General features: G+C 44.6%; 7 protein-coding genes across 7 annotated transcripts; 3 read left to right on the forward strand and 4 right to left on the reverse strand.

Annotated features, from left to right (window-relative positions):
• Positions 1-1187: 1187 nt before the first annotated feature.
• EAE98_000478 (uncharacterized protein) lies at positions 1188-4217 on the reverse strand (the record flags this gene model as incomplete). The annotated part of the gene is made up of 9 exons (XM_038948096.1): positions 1188-1367; positions 1516-1593; positions 1876-2156; positions 2209-2345; positions 2415-3499; positions 3556-3675; positions 3733-3947; positions 4015-4096; positions 4161-4217. 9 exons carry the CDS (start codon positions 4215-4217, stop codon positions 1188-1190), a joined length of 2235 nt encoding a protein of 744 aa, XP_038815773.1.
• A 1185-nt stretch (positions 4218-5402) lies between these two features.
• EAE98_000479 (uncharacterized protein) lies at positions 5403-5759 on the reverse strand (the record flags this gene model as incomplete). Its single annotated transcript, XM_038948097.1, has 2 exons — positions 5403-5511; positions 5560-5759. The coding sequence occupies 2 exons, from the start codon at positions 5757-5759 to the stop codon at positions 5403-5405; spliced, it is 309 nt and encodes a 102-aa protein (XP_038815774.1).
• Positions 5760-6025: 266 nt separating this feature from the next.
• EAE98_000480 (uncharacterized protein) lies at positions 6026-9256 on the forward strand. The gene is made up of 6 exons (XM_038948098.1): positions 6026-6769; positions 6876-7373; positions 7421-8208; positions 8259-8454; positions 8504-8830; positions 8888-9256. The coding sequence occupies exons 1-6, from the start codon at positions 6602-6604 to the stop codon at positions 8933-8935; spliced, it is 2025 nt and encodes a 674-aa protein (XP_038815775.1). The 5' UTR covers positions 6026-6601; the 3' UTR covers positions 8936-9256.
• Positions 9257-10016: 760 nt separating this feature from the next.
• On the reverse strand, positions 10017-10919 carry EAE98_000481 (uncharacterized protein; the record flags this gene model as incomplete). Its single annotated transcript, XM_038948099.1, has 1 exon — positions 10017-10919. One exon carries the CDS (start codon positions 10917-10919, stop codon positions 10017-10019), a length of 903 nt encoding a protein of 300 aa, XP_038815776.1.
• A 1291-nt stretch (positions 10920-12210) lies between these two features.
• On the forward strand, positions 12211-12986 carry EAE98_000482 (uncharacterized protein; the record flags this gene model as incomplete). The annotated part of the gene is made up of 2 exons (XM_038948100.1): positions 12211-12505; positions 12577-12986. 2 exons carry the CDS (start codon positions 12211-12213, stop codon positions 12984-12986), a joined length of 705 nt encoding a protein of 234 aa, XP_038815777.1.
• A 931-nt stretch (positions 12987-13917) lies between these two features.
• On the reverse strand, positions 13918-15885 carry EAE98_000483 (uncharacterized protein; the record flags this gene model as incomplete). Its single annotated transcript, XM_038948101.1, has 2 exons — positions 13918-15468; positions 15529-15885. The coding sequence occupies 2 exons, from the start codon at positions 15883-15885 to the stop codon at positions 14086-14088; spliced, it is 1740 nt and encodes a 579-aa protein (XP_038815778.1). The 3' UTR covers positions 13918-14085.
• Positions 15886-16630: 745 nt separating this feature from the next.
• Positions 16631-18204, forward strand: EAE98_000484 (uncharacterized protein; the record flags this gene model as incomplete). Its single annotated transcript, XM_038948102.1, has 2 exons — positions 16631-17458; positions 17503-18204. The coding sequence occupies 2 exons, from the start codon at positions 16631-16633 to the stop codon at positions 18202-18204; spliced, it is 1530 nt and encodes a 509-aa protein (XP_038815779.1).
• Between the last annotated feature and the right edge of the window lie 1161 nt (positions 18205-19365).

The raw sequence follows: 19365 nt of genomic DNA on the forward strand, positions 1-19365 counted from the left end.
ACTTAAACAATCGAAATCTAATTGAGATTTCGATTCCGATGACTTCCCCAATTTCGATTGCCATAATTACGAACCAATCGCGACCCGCGAGTCTGAAGCAACAATTTTCAAAGATCACATCACGACCCCTTTTCCCTCTCCACCAATCCCACCCCCCCTTCCTCCCCAAACTCCCACCTCACCATTGGAAAAAAGTGGAAAACAAAAACCATTCTGTTGCACATCTAAAATGTCGTCGGGCAACTCGCCGACAAAAGCCATTTTTCGATGATAATATCTTTTCTCGGCACTTTACTCTCTCTCGTGCATTTTTCGGGCGGGAAAGGGGCATATTGTTCGATGGCCTGTTTCGATGGGGGATCGAGTGACGGACGCGGACAGAGCGCCGATGCGGATGTCCATTTTTCGCCGCGGGTATTGCTTTGTTGGCTTTTATGTTCGGTAATAACCTCGTGCTGTACTAAATTTTGTCATGGTCTTGCTTATGCATTGTGGTATGTCATCGTATGGTCCCTGATTTGGCTCAGGGTCTGTGGTGGTGACATGATCACTTTCAGAGACATCATGGGAAATGAGAATCATGATTTTATTATTTATTTCAAATTGAGCTTTCAGCCATCTCTCTCAGCACAAAGAGAAAACTTTGGCAATCAAATGGTGGAGATCTTGATCGGGTCCGCCATCCATCCTATCACATAAGAAGCTGAAAGGCCACGAATGACTACTGTATGGTGCCAATTTTGCATCGGTTGAGTATGACGAAGAGTTCTAAGAATGTACATATATGCATTTGTGATATATAATACTAATCAACTTTTGTTCAGACCCATAACTTCGTATCGTATAAAAGAGGGGGAGGGAGGGTATACGCAAAAGTCCCAACCAAAGAGAATCGCTCGATATTCATCCTTAATCAATCTACAACCCCAATCTTAGACATCTCTATCCATATATCCATAAAATGCTGCCAAGTTGTAAATGCCAATTGCCAACTTGTTCTAAACTTTCAAAGCCCGTATTTGACCGTCTTTCTTGCCCCCAATAATGCATACGGAATATTCAGATCATGAACTCGTTCTCTCATCCAATAACCCGTCAAAAATGCAGATTCACGCTACCCATGCAAACAATTTCTCCCTATGATGCTCCTATCTATGCACACTACCACCAACTCACATGTGTCAAATTCAGCGTCTTGGACCCGAGTTCACAAGTTGTCGTTGTTTGTTCACCCAACTTCTTGGAGCATCTTGTCTACGCTGCAGCACCACATGATTACTTTGTAATCTGTTCGTAAGATCATACCAGGCAGTGGCTATCAGGGTGTTCTCGCGAGTAAGGTTCTTCACCAAAACATCATTTGCAGCCTTCACACAAGTTGAATCAGTTTTCTGCACACACATAGTTCACATAAATGATAATCTGACTCTCAATATGGACACAATCATTGATTGGAATAAGAGGTATGATATTATTTATGATGGTGGTTGTGAGAATAAAAAGTCGATACGGTACCTTTTGCGCTTCTGGGTCTTCTGCCAGGACGAGTCTTCGTTGAAGCTCTTGTATGGTCGATTCTTTCTTTTGGAGTTGCTGGAAATTATATTAGTCGATGCCTTTAGATTATTTTGGTGAAAGTTGAGAAGGTGATGGATTTGTTTGAGAGAAAGACGACGATGGAGGTTGTGCTACTGGCAATACACCAAATGCTGCCTGCTCTCTAGCAAGTTCTTCATCGTGCTGATCATAACCTGGAGCGCTTGACGCAGGTTCCTTGAGCTTTTTATTACCGAACAACGTTCCGATTCGCTTGATTGCGGATTTCTTTTTTGGTGAAGTTGGTCTTGATGTAGAAATATTGTCCTCTTGACTTACCTCTTTCAATGCATCAAGAGCGGTTGCAGGCTCGGAGTCTTTGCCTGTTCCTTCGATAGAACCTGATGGGTGTTGGAAGATAGTCTTCAGTTGTTCTGAGAGTTTATCTTTGGATTTTAACGCTGCAAGAAGGTGAGACTGTTGGTCAACGAATTCTGTTCTCAAATCATTATGCTGTGCTTGGAGAAGCGCCAAATCCTTCTCATATGATGAGGCTACTAATTCATTGGCCTCCTTGAGCTGTTCCAATGCTGTGATTTCATCGGAATCCATAGCACTCACTATCTTTAGGTTAGCTGATGTTACACGCATACTGGAAGTTTGATCACTCACAATCTGCCCGTGCTCTTAACAAATCTCGCTCGCTGCTTGTAAGTTTGGCGGTAAGCTCGTTTATCGCGTGATTCAATCTCTCGATCTCCTTTGTGGCGTCGCGGTATAGTGATTGTCCAGAGGACTTCGCTCGTTCTCTGTGAAAATCATCGAGTGTCAGTTGAAAAGGTCCAATGTTCATCATTTTGTCGACTGCTATAACTAACGCTTCGTCTGTTGGGAGGAAAGATCTGTCGCCCATGATAGTTGAAATTTGATCCTGAGAGATGGCGTGAGCCTCTTTCAACTCTTGGGTCTTCTCGCGAAGTCTCCGGATTTCCATTTCCGCTTTCTGCAGCTCAGCTCGAAGTTCTGCATTAGCTTTACCACCTTCATTGCTTTTAAGAACCTGTAACTCCGCTTTCAGTCTGGATATTTCAAGCGATGGGTTCGGTTCGTTTGGACTATCACTTCGATTAAGCTCATCTTCAAGACTGAAACCACCACCCGACGGCTCTTCTGGCGAATGTGAGTCTACGCGCTCTTGAAGTTCGTTGATATACTTTTCATCATGTCGTTGCCTTTCAAGATGAAGTTCTATCTCCTCCATTCGCGACCTAAGTTCTTCTTCTAAAGCCATACCCTTATTTTTAAGGTCGGTTATGGTATTCTCTTGTCCTTCGAGCACTTTCATATATTCTCTGCGAGTTGTTTTGAGCAATTCATTTTCCATATGAACTTTGTCATAATCCTTTTGGTTTTCTTGTAGCACATCCAACTGCTCACGCAGTCTTGCGTTTTCCTTTTCGATAGCGTTTTGCTGGGCAAGTTTCTTTTCATAATGTTCGACCTTGTTTGCTCTCTTCAACAAAGCTGAATTCTCGACTTCGAGTTCCTTCAATCTGTCTTGAGTCTCCAAGTCTCGGGTGTTTTTAATCGATACTAACTCTTTGTTCTTTAGTTCTCTATTTACCCGAGCGTCTTCAAGCTGCTGTTCCTGGTTGGCAATTAATTGTTCCGAATCTTCAAGTCTCTTTTCGAGTCTTGAAATATACTCGCTTTTGCCTCCGTGATTAACCGTTTCTTGTAGCTGTTTGATTAGTCGGTCTTGTTCCTTAGTCTCGTCTAGTAGATGATCACGGCTTTCTGATAGATTTTCCAAACGTGTGATCAGGTCAGCATTACGTTTCTTCAATGCTGCATGTTCCATGGATACGGCAGAATACTTTTCTTCAAGATCCAGGGCGTCATATGGCTTGGCGATGCGATGAGCCTCTAAGTCCGGTAAAGCGATTGAGAGATCCTGCTCTATCTACGTAGCATCATGTTCAGCGGCATCCAATAAACCATACGAACAAATTAACTCACTGTGGCTACATGGGTCGCGATCACTGATTGCATATCATGGCTTAGCTTCGTTCGGACACGATCGATATATCTCAACTGATTAGGACCTTTCAAGGCGACCAACAGGAATATGGTTATAAGCTGGAATAACCTGTTAGTTAAGGCGATGTTGTCTCTTGTTCTCACGTTTCCTACTACCTTCGTCGATTCGGTGGGATCCGAGTATTGTGCCAAAGCATTGAAGTCGATTGGATATTCGACAACCGCTGCCTTCACCCAGTTATCACAGTGCTCATGAGCATATTTCAGGAGATTTTTGTAAACGGCCTCCAAGGTCTGTTTGGCGGAAATCCATTTTGTAGAACTCGTTGTTTTCGAAGTATCCTTAATGGCATATGCGGGGTCGAAGTCCTCTAGATCAAACTAAATTAGCATCCGTATCGAGGACCTGTGTAAGATGGTCGATCATCTAGAACGTACCCAGCATATCAGAAAATATCATGCCATCAGTCAAGTCTTCTATTGACTTGACCTTGTTCAACACGGCAGGAAAGGTCTTGATCTAATCGCGAGTAGATGTCAGTAGTGAAAGAGGAGCGCGTGAAGAATGGTGTTGAATCGCATACCCATGCCAATAGGACTGCCCTTGTGGTGTCATCGGGAGGCTCCAGACTGGAGGGCATTTTTCCTGCGTTGACAGAAACCCGTTCTGTTGTGGATTTCGGCGGTGTAAGGAGGTGCGAAGAAGTTGAGTGAGGTTCGAAGTCTTATCGTGCGTGCAGGTGCAGATGCAGGTGCACGTAAATTTCCAGATTACACGAAATTGTATTTTTAGTGATGGACCCTGTGAGACTGGATACTGAAGACTGGAGACTGGAGGCTGGGAGCCGTGGGATTTGGGATGGAAAGATTTGGCTTTGTGATGGTCCTATGTAGTGTTAAGGTTTGTGTGCAATTGAGAAAGGAAAAGCTCGCAACTGGATTCTCGCAATGGTTTTATGCCACTTATTTCCCATGTTTCATTGTCTCCAAGTACACTTTTATCCAATTGCACTTTCTTCTTGTGTTGTGAAGCTAAAAGTCCAGGCTCGAGTCCCCCCTGTTGAACATCTCTTTGACTGTGGGGTCACTCAACAGCAACAATCGATTATTTTGCGGGGGAATACATACAAAGGAAAAGGAAGTCTTCAAAGGATGCTGAGTATAGGAGTCGAGAAGAGCATGGGGAGAAGTCCGTTTGCAGCTACATACATATCAGAGAACAAGAAGTTTGGAGACATCTGAATATTTCCGCATGTACTCTAGCCCGTGAAAGTATTGGTTAAAGTGTACCTAGGTAACTGGGGGAAGTTTGCACAATTGACCGTGGCCGAAGATCTGAGCAATTGATAAGTAGGTAGATAGATGGGGAGAATTTGATCCGGTCAACTTAAGATAGAAAGTATACGTCGATTTTCACCACAGGGAATTGTATATCATACAGTCAGACACTCATATTGCACCGAGTTGTTTGATTAGACAGCATTTGATTCATGCATTTCACGTTCGGAAGTAAGAGATTATTAGATTTCTTTCTTCTGTACTGACACTCGAGTTGGCTGCCCTGATTCAATGGATTCTCAAGGACGCTGATGTTGTCCGGCCGATTACCGTTCTCCCAATCATTCTATATAAAAAAGTCCCAAGACCATTTCGACTCCATTTCCCTCATGCCTTCCATATACACTTGATCCTATTGACGAGGAACCACCAAACTCCTCGATAATACCCATATCCCTTGTGAACGTCATGTATACACCATCGATGGGTAGAATTTCCTGAATGCGCCTATTTCCAATTTCATATCGTGTCGGCATCAAATTCTGTTCTTAGTTGTTGGCATTTACAATCTGATCCTCTTCGATAACGGCATGATAATCGTTTCCCCATGCCTGAACCGTAACAAGGACTTGAGCTGGAGCTTTGGCAGCGAAGCCTCTGTTGGACAAATTAGATACGATCATAGACAATGGACAATAAGCTTACTTGATGAGGTTGTATTCGTGTGTAATAGTGCCTCCAGCCTTTTTGATCGCATCCATCGCTTTCTGTACTACATCGTTTGGAGTATCGTCCGGATACGAAACAATTACTGATTTTTGAGGTGCTGCTGTGCTCACCCCAGGAATTGCAAATAGGGAAATGGTGAGTAGAGCGAGACTCGTAAGTTTTGTAGCGAATAACATGTTGATAAAAACTTGGAATCTTCTTGTATATGAATTTTGCTGCTATTCGACTGACTGTTCATTAAACGTTGTTCTAATGATTACAATCAGAAGACGAAGAACGTGGATATGGGGTGAGGACATACGGGAATGGATGTATGACGATAGGTATCGATTAGGTGTGGCGCTAGCGGACCGATACCTAGCCACTCGAGCCACTCTACTCGTAGCGTCCACGGGTGATTAGGTAATTTATTGCAGCTGGAGGTCTCTCTTAGTGCCTCAGCCATTCACTAGTTCAATTTGCCTATAAACTTTCAGGTCAGTAGCGTGAGTGCAAGACAATTAATAAATCAACATCGTCGCGTTTCTGCAAACAAACGGCTTTGATATTCAACTTCAAAGCAACCTGAATCCGCGAACACATATCAAGAATACAACCAATTCGAACCTCGACACCATCTGCAAGGGCGACGTCGACGGAACTAATTATAAATTGCGTGAGATCTGACTTGGGGATTTGGATAGGAGGACAAAGGCGTGGGGCATCAAGCTATCTATAAGGACTGGGCCTCATAGGAAGAGAAAATTGAATACAGAGAGTTTGAGGGTTACAAAGGGTTTTCAGAGAATTTGCCAATCATCAAATACACACTTCTAGTTCTTCTCGAGTTGAATACTTTTGCATGGTACTAGTTAGCTGTTGTTTAAAAGCTCCTTCTTGTTTAATCGAGTCGTGGAGCTTGGTGGTTTTTCACGACAAAGACCTTTTTTTTTCTGTGGCTGTCTTTCTTCATCATCAAGATCATCATTACAAGTCTACGCACCTTTGCAACCTTCTGCGGCTTCCCTTATAGCCCATCATGTCATTTGGAGTCCCTTCTGATGAGGTAGCGGAGGACTACAAAAGAGCCCTTGAAGATTTGACTATGAATTCGAGATATGAGATCAGCAATCTAACCGTTATAGCAAAAGAAAACACCGAGCATGCTTTGGCCATTTCAGAGGCATTGAAGAACCATATAAAGCAGGTAGGATAAATATTCTCATTTCGTAATGCTAGTAGAGTCTAGTAGCTATAGTCGTGCTTTGCTTTGTGCCTCCCTTTTGCTTCCATTACTTACGAATTAATGACAGACTTCTCCGCAAAAGAAACTACCTGCTTTCTACGTCCTCGATTCTGTAGTCAAGAATGTTGGAACACCTTATACCCTCTTCTTCGGTCGACAACTTTATTCAACTTTCATGGAGGCCTATGCTTTGGTTTCTCATGATGTGCGAAGAAAAATGGATGAGATGCTGAAAACTTGGAAAGAGCCTGTGCCTGGCTCTATAGATACACGTCCTGTATTTCCTCCAGAAGTAACTCGCCCCATCGAAAATGCTCTCATAAAGGCTAGAACCTCAGCTCTCCAACAAGAGCAATTGAGAAGTCAACAGCAGTTAATGAATCGGGGTCGATCTGCCGTAGGTCAGGCTCCCTATCGTAACACACCAACTCCTCCAAATCAATCTCGTCAACCTCTTTATCCACCTCCCGGTCATTCTGGATACCCTCAACAATACCCTCCTCCAGCAAATGGCCAACAGTATAACAACCAGGCCAACGGTCATCTGCAGCTTGGACTTCCTCAGGTATGTGAAGCATTCTAACACTCCTGCTTGATACTGATATTCTCAAGCGACCACCTCCAACTCAATATTCTCAACAGCCAGGCAGCTCGGCATCCTGGCAGCAGTCGCAGCCTCAAGGTTATCAGCCACCAGAGGCAAGCGTAGATATGTTGAATAGGGATATCTCCAATCTCATTGCTTCTTCAAAGGCAGAATTTGCCCAGAGTCCATATGATAGTAGCATACAAACAAGACTGAAAGCCTTGCTTGATTTGCAGACCATTCTACAAACTCAAAGGCTTCCACCTGATCAAATAGCAATGATAAAAGAACAAGTTGCACAACTATCTGGGCCTCCCCAGCCAGCCCCTAAAATTCCATCTCCTAGGCCAGCACCTGTAGCTACGCCAACACCCCAACCTCAGCCGCAGCCAACCTTGAGCTCTTTGCTAGGCCCTGGTGGACTGGCTGCTCTATTAGCGCGACAATCTGCAACACCACAAATTCCCACGCCCCCTCCCCCTCAAGCTACCATCGCAATTCCGTCGCCTCAACCACAACTTGCACTACCTCTACAGCTACCCTTTCAACCAGCTTCCTCAACCCCTGTTTTGGCATCTGTTCCAAAACCTGCAGCTGATCCTAACTCATTATTGGAAAGACTTCGAGCTGCTGGTATGCTACCTGGAATACCAGCAGCGTCAAGCACACCCACTCAACCACCAAGTGCTTTAGGCGGCGCTAACCCTCCCGGCTTCCCTCCATCTCTACCCTTCATAAGTGCGCCCCCCGTGTCAAGAACGCCACTTCTAGAAATTCCCAATGATGTCGTTCTAAAGCCAGCGTCATTGAAAATGTAAGGATTTTCGCGCGATTCATACTTTACTCTCCTGCTAACAATCACAGGTTTCGCCCGCATCTTATCTCCAATCTCTACGAAAAGCTTGGCGCGCCATGTACACAATGTGGACGACGTTTCCAATCAGACACAGAAGGTCGAAAAAAGAAAGCTGCCCATATGGATTGGCACTTCCGTGTTCATCAAAGAATGGCTGAGGCTGAGAAGAGGGGCCAACATCGAAGTTGGTATGTTGATGAATTGGTAAGTAATCATGCCACTATTCCGCTTTCCAGAAGCTAATACCTTAAAGGACTGGATAAAATGGCGCGAACCAGAAGATGATCAGGTGAATGATGCATCTGATACTACTCAAGGTGTTGCTGGCTCATCTTCGGCTACGAATGCTAAGCCAAAGCTTCAATATCTAGCGGTGCCAGACGATCCTGCTCTTGCTGGAAGTGTTTGTCCTATATGCCAAGAGAAATTTGAGATGAAATGGCTAGATGATGCGCAAGAGTTTGTATGGATGGATGCTAAGAAAGTGGGCGATCGTATTTATCATGCTAGTTGTTATGCCGAAGCCACGAAAGACAGAGGCACGCCTGAGCCAACGGTTCTGGGCAAGCGGAAAGCGGAGGTGGGTTTCATGTCTTATCCTCTTTAAATTATGATTAATAATACTAACTCGCGGTAGGATCAGGAACCTCACTTAAGGACAAAGATCAAAACGGAGCCTTATTAGTCAATGTACTTTTTTTGAACCAGCCACAGGCGTAAAATAGGGATTGCAGTGGATTTCTTGCATTAGAAAAGATTAGATCGATGCATCTGCATAAAGAGAGTGTTAGGCGGAAGATTGGCTTACGAAAAGGAATAGCACACGAGTTATGTGCTTCAGATACCATACATTTGCTATTCGCAGACGAAATCAATATGAAGATGATTTCTAGACGACATTACCAAATCATCATGTTCAGATGTATTTATGTGATACTGTGTTTGTCGCTTTTGAATGCCTAGCAGATTGTGGTATAAAGATGACAATGTTCAACAACATGTTAACATACACTTCAATTTTTATCTAAAACTTCTTTTTATCTCTTCTCTTTTCCCTCCCCCATTTCACGGCTTACCTACCAACAATCCACTATAGCTGTAGAACTTATAATTTCTAACTACATCTCTTCCTCGTGAGTCAAACTTACGCGTTTTGTGATGATATTTGCATTCAATTATAGAGCTTAGAAGGTAAGATCTTGTTATCCTCTACGTAGATCATGAGAGCTCGCTATGCATATCCATTGAAGCGAAGGACTGGTGAGGGCTAGCGAAGAGCCAATCAAGGATTTCCGAGGTTGGGCAGGCTACGAAGCTGTGCCGTTGGGGTGCACCTACACGCGTTTCGGACTGAGCTATTCGATAGAAGTCTCGGTTGCAATAAACATTGTCACGAACATGGAAGGGATAAACTACTCATTCAACAGAATTTGGTGATGTACAGGCGAATCCAGACTCATGCCTCGATACTGAAAACAAACGGAGTTAATGAAAAGATCAATAACCCATCTAAACAGGGAGCCAATGTACTATTAGTTAGAATTGATTTTTCATACGAGTCTAACACTGTGGGTGGTGAAGAGATATTGTCAACATTACTACTGAATTCGTTACATTAAACCTCGCCTACAACAATCACCTTCTTGTGAGCTTCGAAATCCAAAGTATTCTCCTTGCACAATAGGCTTCAGATGTCAATGAAAGTAGTCATAAGTATCGCGATCCGAACTCCAAATAACACCCGCAGACATACATCGTTAAAATCCTTACAACCCACTCGTCTTCAACCAGTCGCCGAAACTTTGGAGTCCTGGATGCTCCTTTCTTAGAGCCTTGATATCAGCTGCATAACCCCTTTCCTCGAACCAACTGAACATCAATCCGACATCTTTAATCGCCCAGAGAAGAGTAGATCCAACGAAATTGAATGTTCTCGGGATATCCTTTCCAAGTCTCGATTCAAATATTTCATTTGCTTCTCCGAAAGTTAATTCATCGCCCGCTAGACTGATGGCGCGTCCAGTGTACTCCTTCGGGTTGAGCAATGCCTGAGCCGCAAAGTATCCAATATCTGCAGTCGCGACGAGCTGGAGTTTGGTCGTCGGAGCTAAAGAAGCACACCAAGCGGTTGGGAAAATCTTGCCTGCGAATCCCGAGGCGAAGTTCTCCATAAACGCGACAGGTCGCAGAATGGTCCATGACATTTGGGTCCCTGCACTTTTCTCCTTCAAATATTTCTCGATATTGGCTTTGCTGATGAAATGAGGAATATCCGTCGGATCATTGTCGGAATCCTCGCCGTGACGATCCACAGATGTGAATACGAAATGTTCTACGCCATGCTTGATGGACGCGTCGATAAGAGCTATGCCTTGCTCTTCTTCGCTCGCGCCGGCATTACCAAGCCCCATGCTGGGCATGGTAACGCAAAAGACGCTCTTGATGGGCTGAGGAGCCGCTTCGAAAATTGCAGGACAGTCATTAAGATCGCCCTGGAGAAGTTTGATCTTGTCGGATTTCTTGGCTAACTTCTCTGCTGCTGGTGATTCGACGTTGCGAGTCAGAGCAAATATGGTGATATCAGACGATCCAGTAGCAGAGAGAAGAGCATCGATTGCTGCTCCGCCTTGTTTACCTGTCGCTCCCGTGATGAGAAAAGTGTTTGTCATTATTTCGATTTACTGGCTTATTGACTTGATTTAGATATTTCACCAAGAGTGTTGTTGAGGTTTAAAGATTTGGTTGTTTGTTTTCATGCATATTTCTTTGTTGTTCTCTAGTCTGGTTGCTTTGGTATGCTTTGTGTCACAAATGTAGTATGACGATCAATCAGAGTTCTGGACAGCCACTAGCTCAAGAACTAGTGCACCAGTGATGTATCATACTTATCTCTATCATAAAAACATCAGATTAACTTACTCGTACTTTTAAGGTCCTGATGTATTCAACTATGTTCAACCAAATTGTCTCCTTATTGGACACAGTCGACGTAGCTCTGATGTTCATCGGTATACCAATATCAAGTACACACATGAGCCGAGACATCACAAATGCACTGCGACATTCTTCCCCCGTCCCAGATGCGGGACATCACGTGTGAAACATCTTTGGAGATCAAAAAGTTATTGGGTAGCCACTCATAGCTATTATTTCAGCTCAAATCCGATGGCTTGCAGAGAGGCTTTGCGTCAAACTTGGCATTAATTAGATCAGAAGGCAGAAATATATCTGTTACTATTTTAAATTTGATGGCTTTGGGACTCGCAAATAGCCATCCTTTCTCCTTTCTAAGACGAAAGATATGCGCCTTTTTAGTGAAGGCGCCGAGATTCGTTGCGGTCTGCCGCCGAGAGGCTATCTGAATATCTTAAGAGAATATCATAGAGCAGTCAAGTCTGAGCGGTTGTCTACTTCTTGAGTCTCATTTCAGAATTGAGAGCCTATAGGAGCTTTCAGTTCAGTATGCCACCAACATCCTCCATCGCATGTTGTCATTTGCTGTCACAAATGAAATCTCCACGCTTTGATATCACATTAATTGACGTTGGTGAAGGTTTCCGCCCAGTTTGAATCAACGGCGTTGAGTCCCTACTCCCTTCATTTTATAATCGGGTACGCCCAGAACATATCTCATTAATGGAGGCTCAACACATACGAGAATCCTTGTCAAAGAGAACTGATTTGCTGTAATATCTCAGCCGTGTTTTCAAACTTATGATGCTTCGCCTCCACTTTTGTAGCTTCCGTGAACGACAATTTTGATAGCAGGCATAGCATACATTATCTTGGAGGCTTGATACAAGGAATTGTATTTCATATAAGTAGGCAGGCTCTTCTTACTTTGACGATATCCTTTGAAGTCGTTATTAGATATCTTATTTTATCGTTTTCTATCCCCAAAATCCTATTCATCACTACCTTCGCTTGAGATTGCTGGACTTTTTTCTACAAAATCTCGAAATGTATTTGACCCATTTCATCGCCGCTTTCATTCTGGTAGCTTATGCTTCCGCAACAGCCTCAGAGGCTATGCCTTACAAGTTAGCAGCCAAATCCCTCAACCCATTTGGTAATCAAGCATATGGTCTCACCAAGCGACAATCGGGTTATCAACCCTCTCAAACTTTCTGCAGTGGCTACGGCACTTGTGCAGAAGCATGCGGAACAGGTTATGAAACCTGTCCTTCAACTGATGGAGATGTTCACTGTTTCGACCCTACTGTTAAGGAAACTTGTTGTCCAACTGGAACTGGCGGTATGTCTTCTCTTTAGCTTACAGATGTCCATCTTTCTTACATCCCCGCACAAAACTAACTTGAAAAAAAGACTCCTGCTCCGAAGGCTACTATTGCACCCAGGCCACAGATCTCACTGTCTGGTGCTGTCCAGATGGCATGGATCTTACCGCCTGCGCAGCAATCTACTCTCTAACCGGTGTTCTCCAATCCGTCACGCCTTCGTCTGTCGCATCTGTCAGTGCCTCAAATATCCCAACCACACCTGCAAGTGTTACAACTAGCGAGATTGTCAGTCTTCCAGCCTACACAACACCTACTACGCCACCGGTAGCCTCGCTTACCGCGACGAAGACAAGTGGGGGAAGCAATGCTACGTTTACGGGAAGTAGCACAGCGACAGCTACACTGTCTGTCTTTACCGGGATGGCTAGCAAGATGGAGAAGTGGGTTGGAGGCGGTGTGTTGGTTGTGGCGGTGGGAATGGGCTTGTTTTTGTAAAGCTCGATCAGTGCATTGTGCCCGGTTTCCGGAATAAGCTTCAGGATGAGTGCGAAAATAAGAGTTGGCGGGACTCTCTCTACAAAGGGTCAAAATTCGGTTTGTTGGATATAATATAATTCGATGAATGGTATTGATGGAAATAGTGATGGCTGAGTTACTTTCGACTGGATGATAATGTTTTACGGGATATGTTGAATTGTTGGACAGAAAGATACCGTTTCTACTTATGGAAGTTTGCTCTCTTTCTCCTTGGCTGTGATATCAGAAGTATACATTCTTTTCAATGTTCGATAACTATTTAAATAGTAATAAATCCATGTATGATAAAAAATTTCCGAAAGCGCTTTTACTCATTACCTATTCTATATAATCTGTGTTTCAAGATAAATTAGAACGTAAAATCACTATGAAAACTGGAACATATCTATTTTCAACAGATGATTTGAACATAGTGATTTTGTCATCTCGTCTTTTCCGTCCTGCTAAAGAGATCCTAGTCTACCAATTTTTAATTCTCTCATAGAACTTCTTCTGTACCCTTTCCCAACTCCCCATTCTCCTTCTTCGTTTTCTCCAGCTCTCAAAAATATCTCACAGATATGAGCCTTCAGACAAATTTCCCTCAAAATTTCTGCCTCCATCTCTATCCTCCCTCGTAGTCCACACATTCCCCAAATATCCCACTGTTCGCATACACAAACACAAAATAGGTATAATTGTCACAAAAAGCTTACGTCGAGTAAAGTCATTTTGCCTTTGTAGATATGAGTAATAATTCACGGGACATAGTAGCGCAGTGAAGTTACTGAAAGGAAGGAAATGCCTCTGGATTTTATATTATGAGAATCGAATTATATATATTTACAAATAGAAGTATAGTAGAAGTATAGTAAATCACTCTATGTAGTGAACTTAAACAGCCTATTTGAAATAAGAGCGCGTTGCCATTGCTGTTGCTATCATGCGACCGATATGGGTTACTGAACTTTCAGTAAGATCCACTCCCTTCCTGAAACGTCTCTTACCCCCTTATGTCTTTCTCAGCCCGGTCAAATAAAGCCTGGGCGAAGGCAAAAGCAGAAATGCTGTAAATTGATTAGTAGATAGGCGTGCTGTAAGCATCGAAGTCGTAAATCCAGCTGTCCCACGAAGCTTGGTCATAAACACAGTCGAAAGATGTGCCATTGTTCGACCACAGTGGGCGCAGAGGCCATTTGCAAAGAGTGGGAGCGGCAGTGCCAGTGTTGTTGAGAGTTGTCGGTGCGATACCGTTCTCGACCCATTCGATCATAGTTTGTAGGGTTGTTGCGGGCCACCCGCCATCTGGTTGTTCGGTGTTTACTCCGCAGTGAGCACCACCGGGAACAAGGAAGAGGCGGTAAAAATCATCCATGGCCTCTGTGCTAGAGTTGAAAGTCATGTTGGGAAACATGACGTTACGGACGGATTCATAGTAGTGGATCGATGAAGCAGTAGGGATGGAAGGGTCCTGTTCGCCATGAACATGGATGACCTTACCACCAGCGTTCGCAAAAGCGCTAACATCAGGCTCAGTGGTCTGAAATGAGTCGCCATACTTCTGCATCCCATAGATCATCCACTCCTTCAGGGTATCGTAGGTAACGTTCTCCAGGGTGCTCAGATTATCAACTTCCTGGAGCTGAAGAAATTGTGCGACCCACTGACCGCCAAGGCCTGTGATGGAAACCTCCCATTCCCCAGTCTCAGAGTTGTATGTAGTATCTGCGTCACCGAACTCGGCACCAGGTTGGTAATATATGTAGGCGCGCTTTCCATTAGAGTCATGAAGCCCATCCCAGAGTGTTTGGGCCAGCACAGCAGCTTCAGCCGTGACAGTTCCATTTTGTTCAGGGGTGGTACTCGTACTGCCAACCTGACGCTTACCTGAAACAAAAGAACTACCTGATGATGCAGCGCAGTAGTAAGACTCGCCGATGGTGCTATTCACGTTGAATTGTAGCTTGCAAAGATCTGATCGCGAGACAACACCATCAGTCTTCCCATCCAGGGGATCGCAGAAAGCTATGGTCAAGTTTAGAATCTTCTCCATTTCACAACTCGATGGGTAATAACCCAGAGTCTGCTCAGTCACGCCCGCGGTTAAGTGGTTGACCTGCTGCTGACCGTAGCGAAGGGCTGGTGCACCGATTGTAGCACCATCAAAGAGATCAGCGAAGCGCTGGAGCTGACTCCAACCTTCGCGGCCACCCTCAGAACATGCCTGGTAGTAAGAATAAACCTTATCAGAAACATTGAAGAAGTTCTTGGTAAACTCCTTTCCCAATGTTGCGAGTTCCCAGTGAGCCTGGTAGCCCATCATATAGACGGACTGCCAATTGATAGTGTCATTAGCAAGGAGGAAGACCTCATCCCAAGACGAATCGAAGGTACCGAAACCACCGTCGGTATAACCCGAAACGGCACCAACTATAACACCAGTAGGGTTCGAGACCGCACCCTAAATATTGATCCATAAATCAACGACTTTTCTCCATGAAATTTATCTTGAAAAACTTACAGCGTTGATAGAAAGACCACTACCACCGGTCGTGACATATCGATTCTGGAATTTATCTGGTTCAGGAACCCAAAAGGAGACGTGAACCAAATCATCCGCGATACCGTTGTGCGAATAGGCAATTGTGACGTTACAGTACGAAATGGCCTCGGTAATGTACCAATCGTTTGAAGCCGTAGAGTTGGTAATGATGGCTGTGGTGACTGAAGACGCGTCGATAGTAATGCCAGGCAAGAAGTCAGCTGTAGGGATTGCCTCGCTCGCGTAAGCTGTGGTACAGACATCGCTTAGCGAAAGCGCTTGGGCGGCACCTGCGATGCTGAGAGTAGCAACCGCGACCCGGTGAACGGAAAACATGGCAGACTCGGGAAGTTTTCAAGATCAATTGCGGAGAAATAAGATAGATGATAGTGAACTTAAGAGACTGTTTTTTGATAGAATGGCTAAGCCTAATGCAAGAGAAGTAAATGGTGTACTAAGGACCTATATATGCTTCCTTTATTGTGCTATTAAGATTAGTAAGTTGAAGTGAATAGGCTCCATTTCTGTAGAACTCTGCTTTTTGTGTGATACGTAATCGCGAGAAAGGTAATAATCTAGAGTGGATTGTTGTTCGCAGTGTCTCTTACGTATGCCTACAGCATAAGGACCCCTGTACGGAGGTTACGGTGATTTTGGAAAAAAAATCATAGGCTTTTTTAAGGTATAAATGCTTCAAGGTCTCCATGAAGGTACAGGCAGTGAGTGAAGATCTCTGATCTAAATCAGACTACCGACATTGCCCCAACCATGTGCCGGTGGAGAACCTGTATTGCTTGGTGCCAGTAACCCTCTGATCTTCAATATTGCTACCTTTGCTTCCTCTTGATTTCGACGTGCAACGATGAGAATAGAGCCATGCCGCGCAATCTCAACCAAATGGACATGCGTCAGCACGCCTCCTTCATCTTTGCAGTGCGGTGAGCTCTCTATATCTATTTATGTGTCATTCGTGTCGTTATACAAATGGCACACATGAGTGGCTGGCTTTCTCCTCTTTTGGAAATCCACAACCCATTCTTTCTGATTCTTTCTTTCTCCGTCAAAATCGCGGTTCTTAGCCATGCCGTGCCTTCTGCATTCCCTGGTCCCGATTGCGGCTCTGCTATGCACAGCAAGCGCCGCGCTGTACGATCAAAAGATCACAACTAGCTATGGTCCAGTGCAAGGCTACGCTGCTTTCAACAGTAGCCCTACTGGGGTCAATCTGGAGCACTGGAAAGACATTGCCGTCTGGAAAGGAATTCCTTTTGCTGCTACCACAGGAGGAAACAATCGCTTCAAAGCCCCCCAGCCAGCCACACCATGGAGTACGACTTTTGCTGCCAAAGATTTTGGTCCTGTCTGCCCCCAGACATTCCGAGCCGTGCCTGATGGCTACACAGACTCTGAGGACTGCTTGAGCCTGAACATTTGGAGCGCTGCCAACTCGACGGATGCGAAGCTGCCCGTTATCATGTGGAGTTATCCAGCTATGTCGAGTGCTCGCGACGCTCTTTTCGATGGCGGAGGCATGGCTGATAAAGGCGTCGTTTTTGTTAATTACAATTACCGGAACGGTATTTTTGGCTGGCTTGCACACCCATGGCTCTCAGCCGAGATGAACGAAACGCACCATACAAATAGCTCTGGTAACTGGGCAATTCTCGATCAGAATGCTGCTCTTAACTGGATTGTTGAGAATATTGCGGCGTTCGGAGGAGATCCTGAACATATTACAGTGATGGGCCAGTCAGCCGGTTCGGCCGCCACCTACCATATTGTGAATAGCCCGTTGACCAAGGGACTCATCGTTGGCGCCATAATCGAATCTGGTGTTCGCGACCCTAAAGATCCTTTGAGTTCCAGCCTTGCCGAGACTACCGTAGTCTCGACGTGGCCCTGGAAAATGGTGTGAACTATGTGTCGGATTATAATGTCACCTCACTTGCGGAGCTCCGTGCGTTGAACTACTCTACCTTCGCCCAGGAAGATGATTTCGGAGCGGTCCTGGATTACTACGCTGTGCCGGATACATACATGAACACCCTGATTAACGGAGCAGCCAATGATGTGCCCATTATGACTGGAAACACTAGAGATGAAAGCGGTGCGACATACGGCCTTAATATCACCCTCGCTACCTACTTAGCAGACATGAACACCACCTTTGGCGACTGGACAGACGAGTTCTTGACTATTTACAGTGCGAATGATAGCACCTCAGCTTCGGCGGCATACAATCGGCAGTGGTCAGACCGCTCCGCCGTGGGTACTTGGTTATGGTCGCAGCTGTGGGCTACGGCTTCCGACAAGCCGGTGTACAACTACTTCTGGGATCACGCGCCGCCTGGACAAACCCAGGGTGCTTATCACGAATCTGAGATCAATTACGTGCTTAACAACCTGTACGACACAGATTTGCCCTGGGTTGCGGAAGACTACGAGATCGCCAGTACCATGAATGCTTACTGGGTCAACTTCATCAAAACAGGAAATCCAAACGGGGGAAATCTCACATATTGGCCTGCCAGCAACGCCAACAGCAGTGTTGTCCAGCAAGTTGGTGATGGCTGGGGCCAGACCTCTTTGGCCATATCCAAGGAAGCAGTAGCTCTCTTTGAGAAATGGTTTGATGCTTTAGAGACTGTGTATTAATGTCATGCATGGACCGTGTGATCGCACCAATCAACAAGCAAAATCAGGATTGTGTAGAAACCCGCTAGGACCACCACTGAGCGATTGTATCACGTGACTCTGTCGGAGCATTGGTTCCGAAAGTAAAAACAAGGTCACGGGCCGAGGATTAGAGTTCGGTGCGGCCACAGCCATGGTAATGGATTTTAAGGATGATCTTGGGGATCTAGACAAATTAATAAGAAAGTGCATGTAATATCTACTTGGTAAGGTATATAAGCTAGATAGTTTCATTGGTAGATAGAGCTTGAGATTCGTCCTCGATTTTTAACAAGACTATTTTCCGTATTTTATTCCATAATTGCTTATCGTAAATATCATTTGAATACGAGTATAATATAAATCATTATATGATTACTAGGTAGTCCATGTTCAAGCTATCATAGTTTTCTCAATAAGTCGTACCCAGGTATGCACATGATACAAGATACACAGGCTCCTAATACATCTTCAAAAACCACTCAATCGGAACAATTGACCTTACTGCATCGACTCCCGCAAACGGATGAACTTGGAAGGTATCTATCTTTCAAAGGCACAGCAATTTACAAAAGTACGTACCTACCACAGGATAACGAGGCTTCAGCCTTTTTCCTTTTGGCACCCCACTTCTCGACTTTCCTCAAACCCCAACATCTATCTCATTCGATCACCTCCATCAATCCGCAAGAACGGAACGAGGAAACTTGCATTGCCCAGTGTCATCTCGCAACGTATTTTAGATATCCTTTGAGCCTACGAACCACACCCACTCTTTCTCATCCGCTTGACCGAACTGACCGAACGTTTTGAGCTCTTTGCATTATCGAATTCCTTTGTTCCAGAATACTGATCACACTCAAGATTTTCTCTGGGATTGTGGAATATTGGTGGTTTCTGACCTACGCCTCTTTCACATGCTCAGACGTTGACGACGAAATCCATCGGGCCTGGTTCCGTGATTGAAAATAGAGTATCATTTACACAAACTTTTTATCCTTGCACTTGCATCGCGTAACGGTCTCTTATTCCTTACCCACTGAAGTCTTCCTACCCTCTAAGGAAAGTTCTAAAGGCATATATACTTATAAAAAAAGGAATTTAAAGCATAAAGGTATGCAAAGCTTTACTGTCATCATACTC

The sequence above is a fragment of the Botrytis deweyae genome, assembly GCF_014898535.1.
Source record: "Botrytis deweyae strain B1 chromosome Unknown BDEW_001, whole genome shotgun sequence".
NCBI classification, from domain to species: Eukaryota; Fungi; Ascomycota; class Leotiomycetes; order Helotiales; family Sclerotiniaceae; genus Botrytis; species Botrytis deweyae.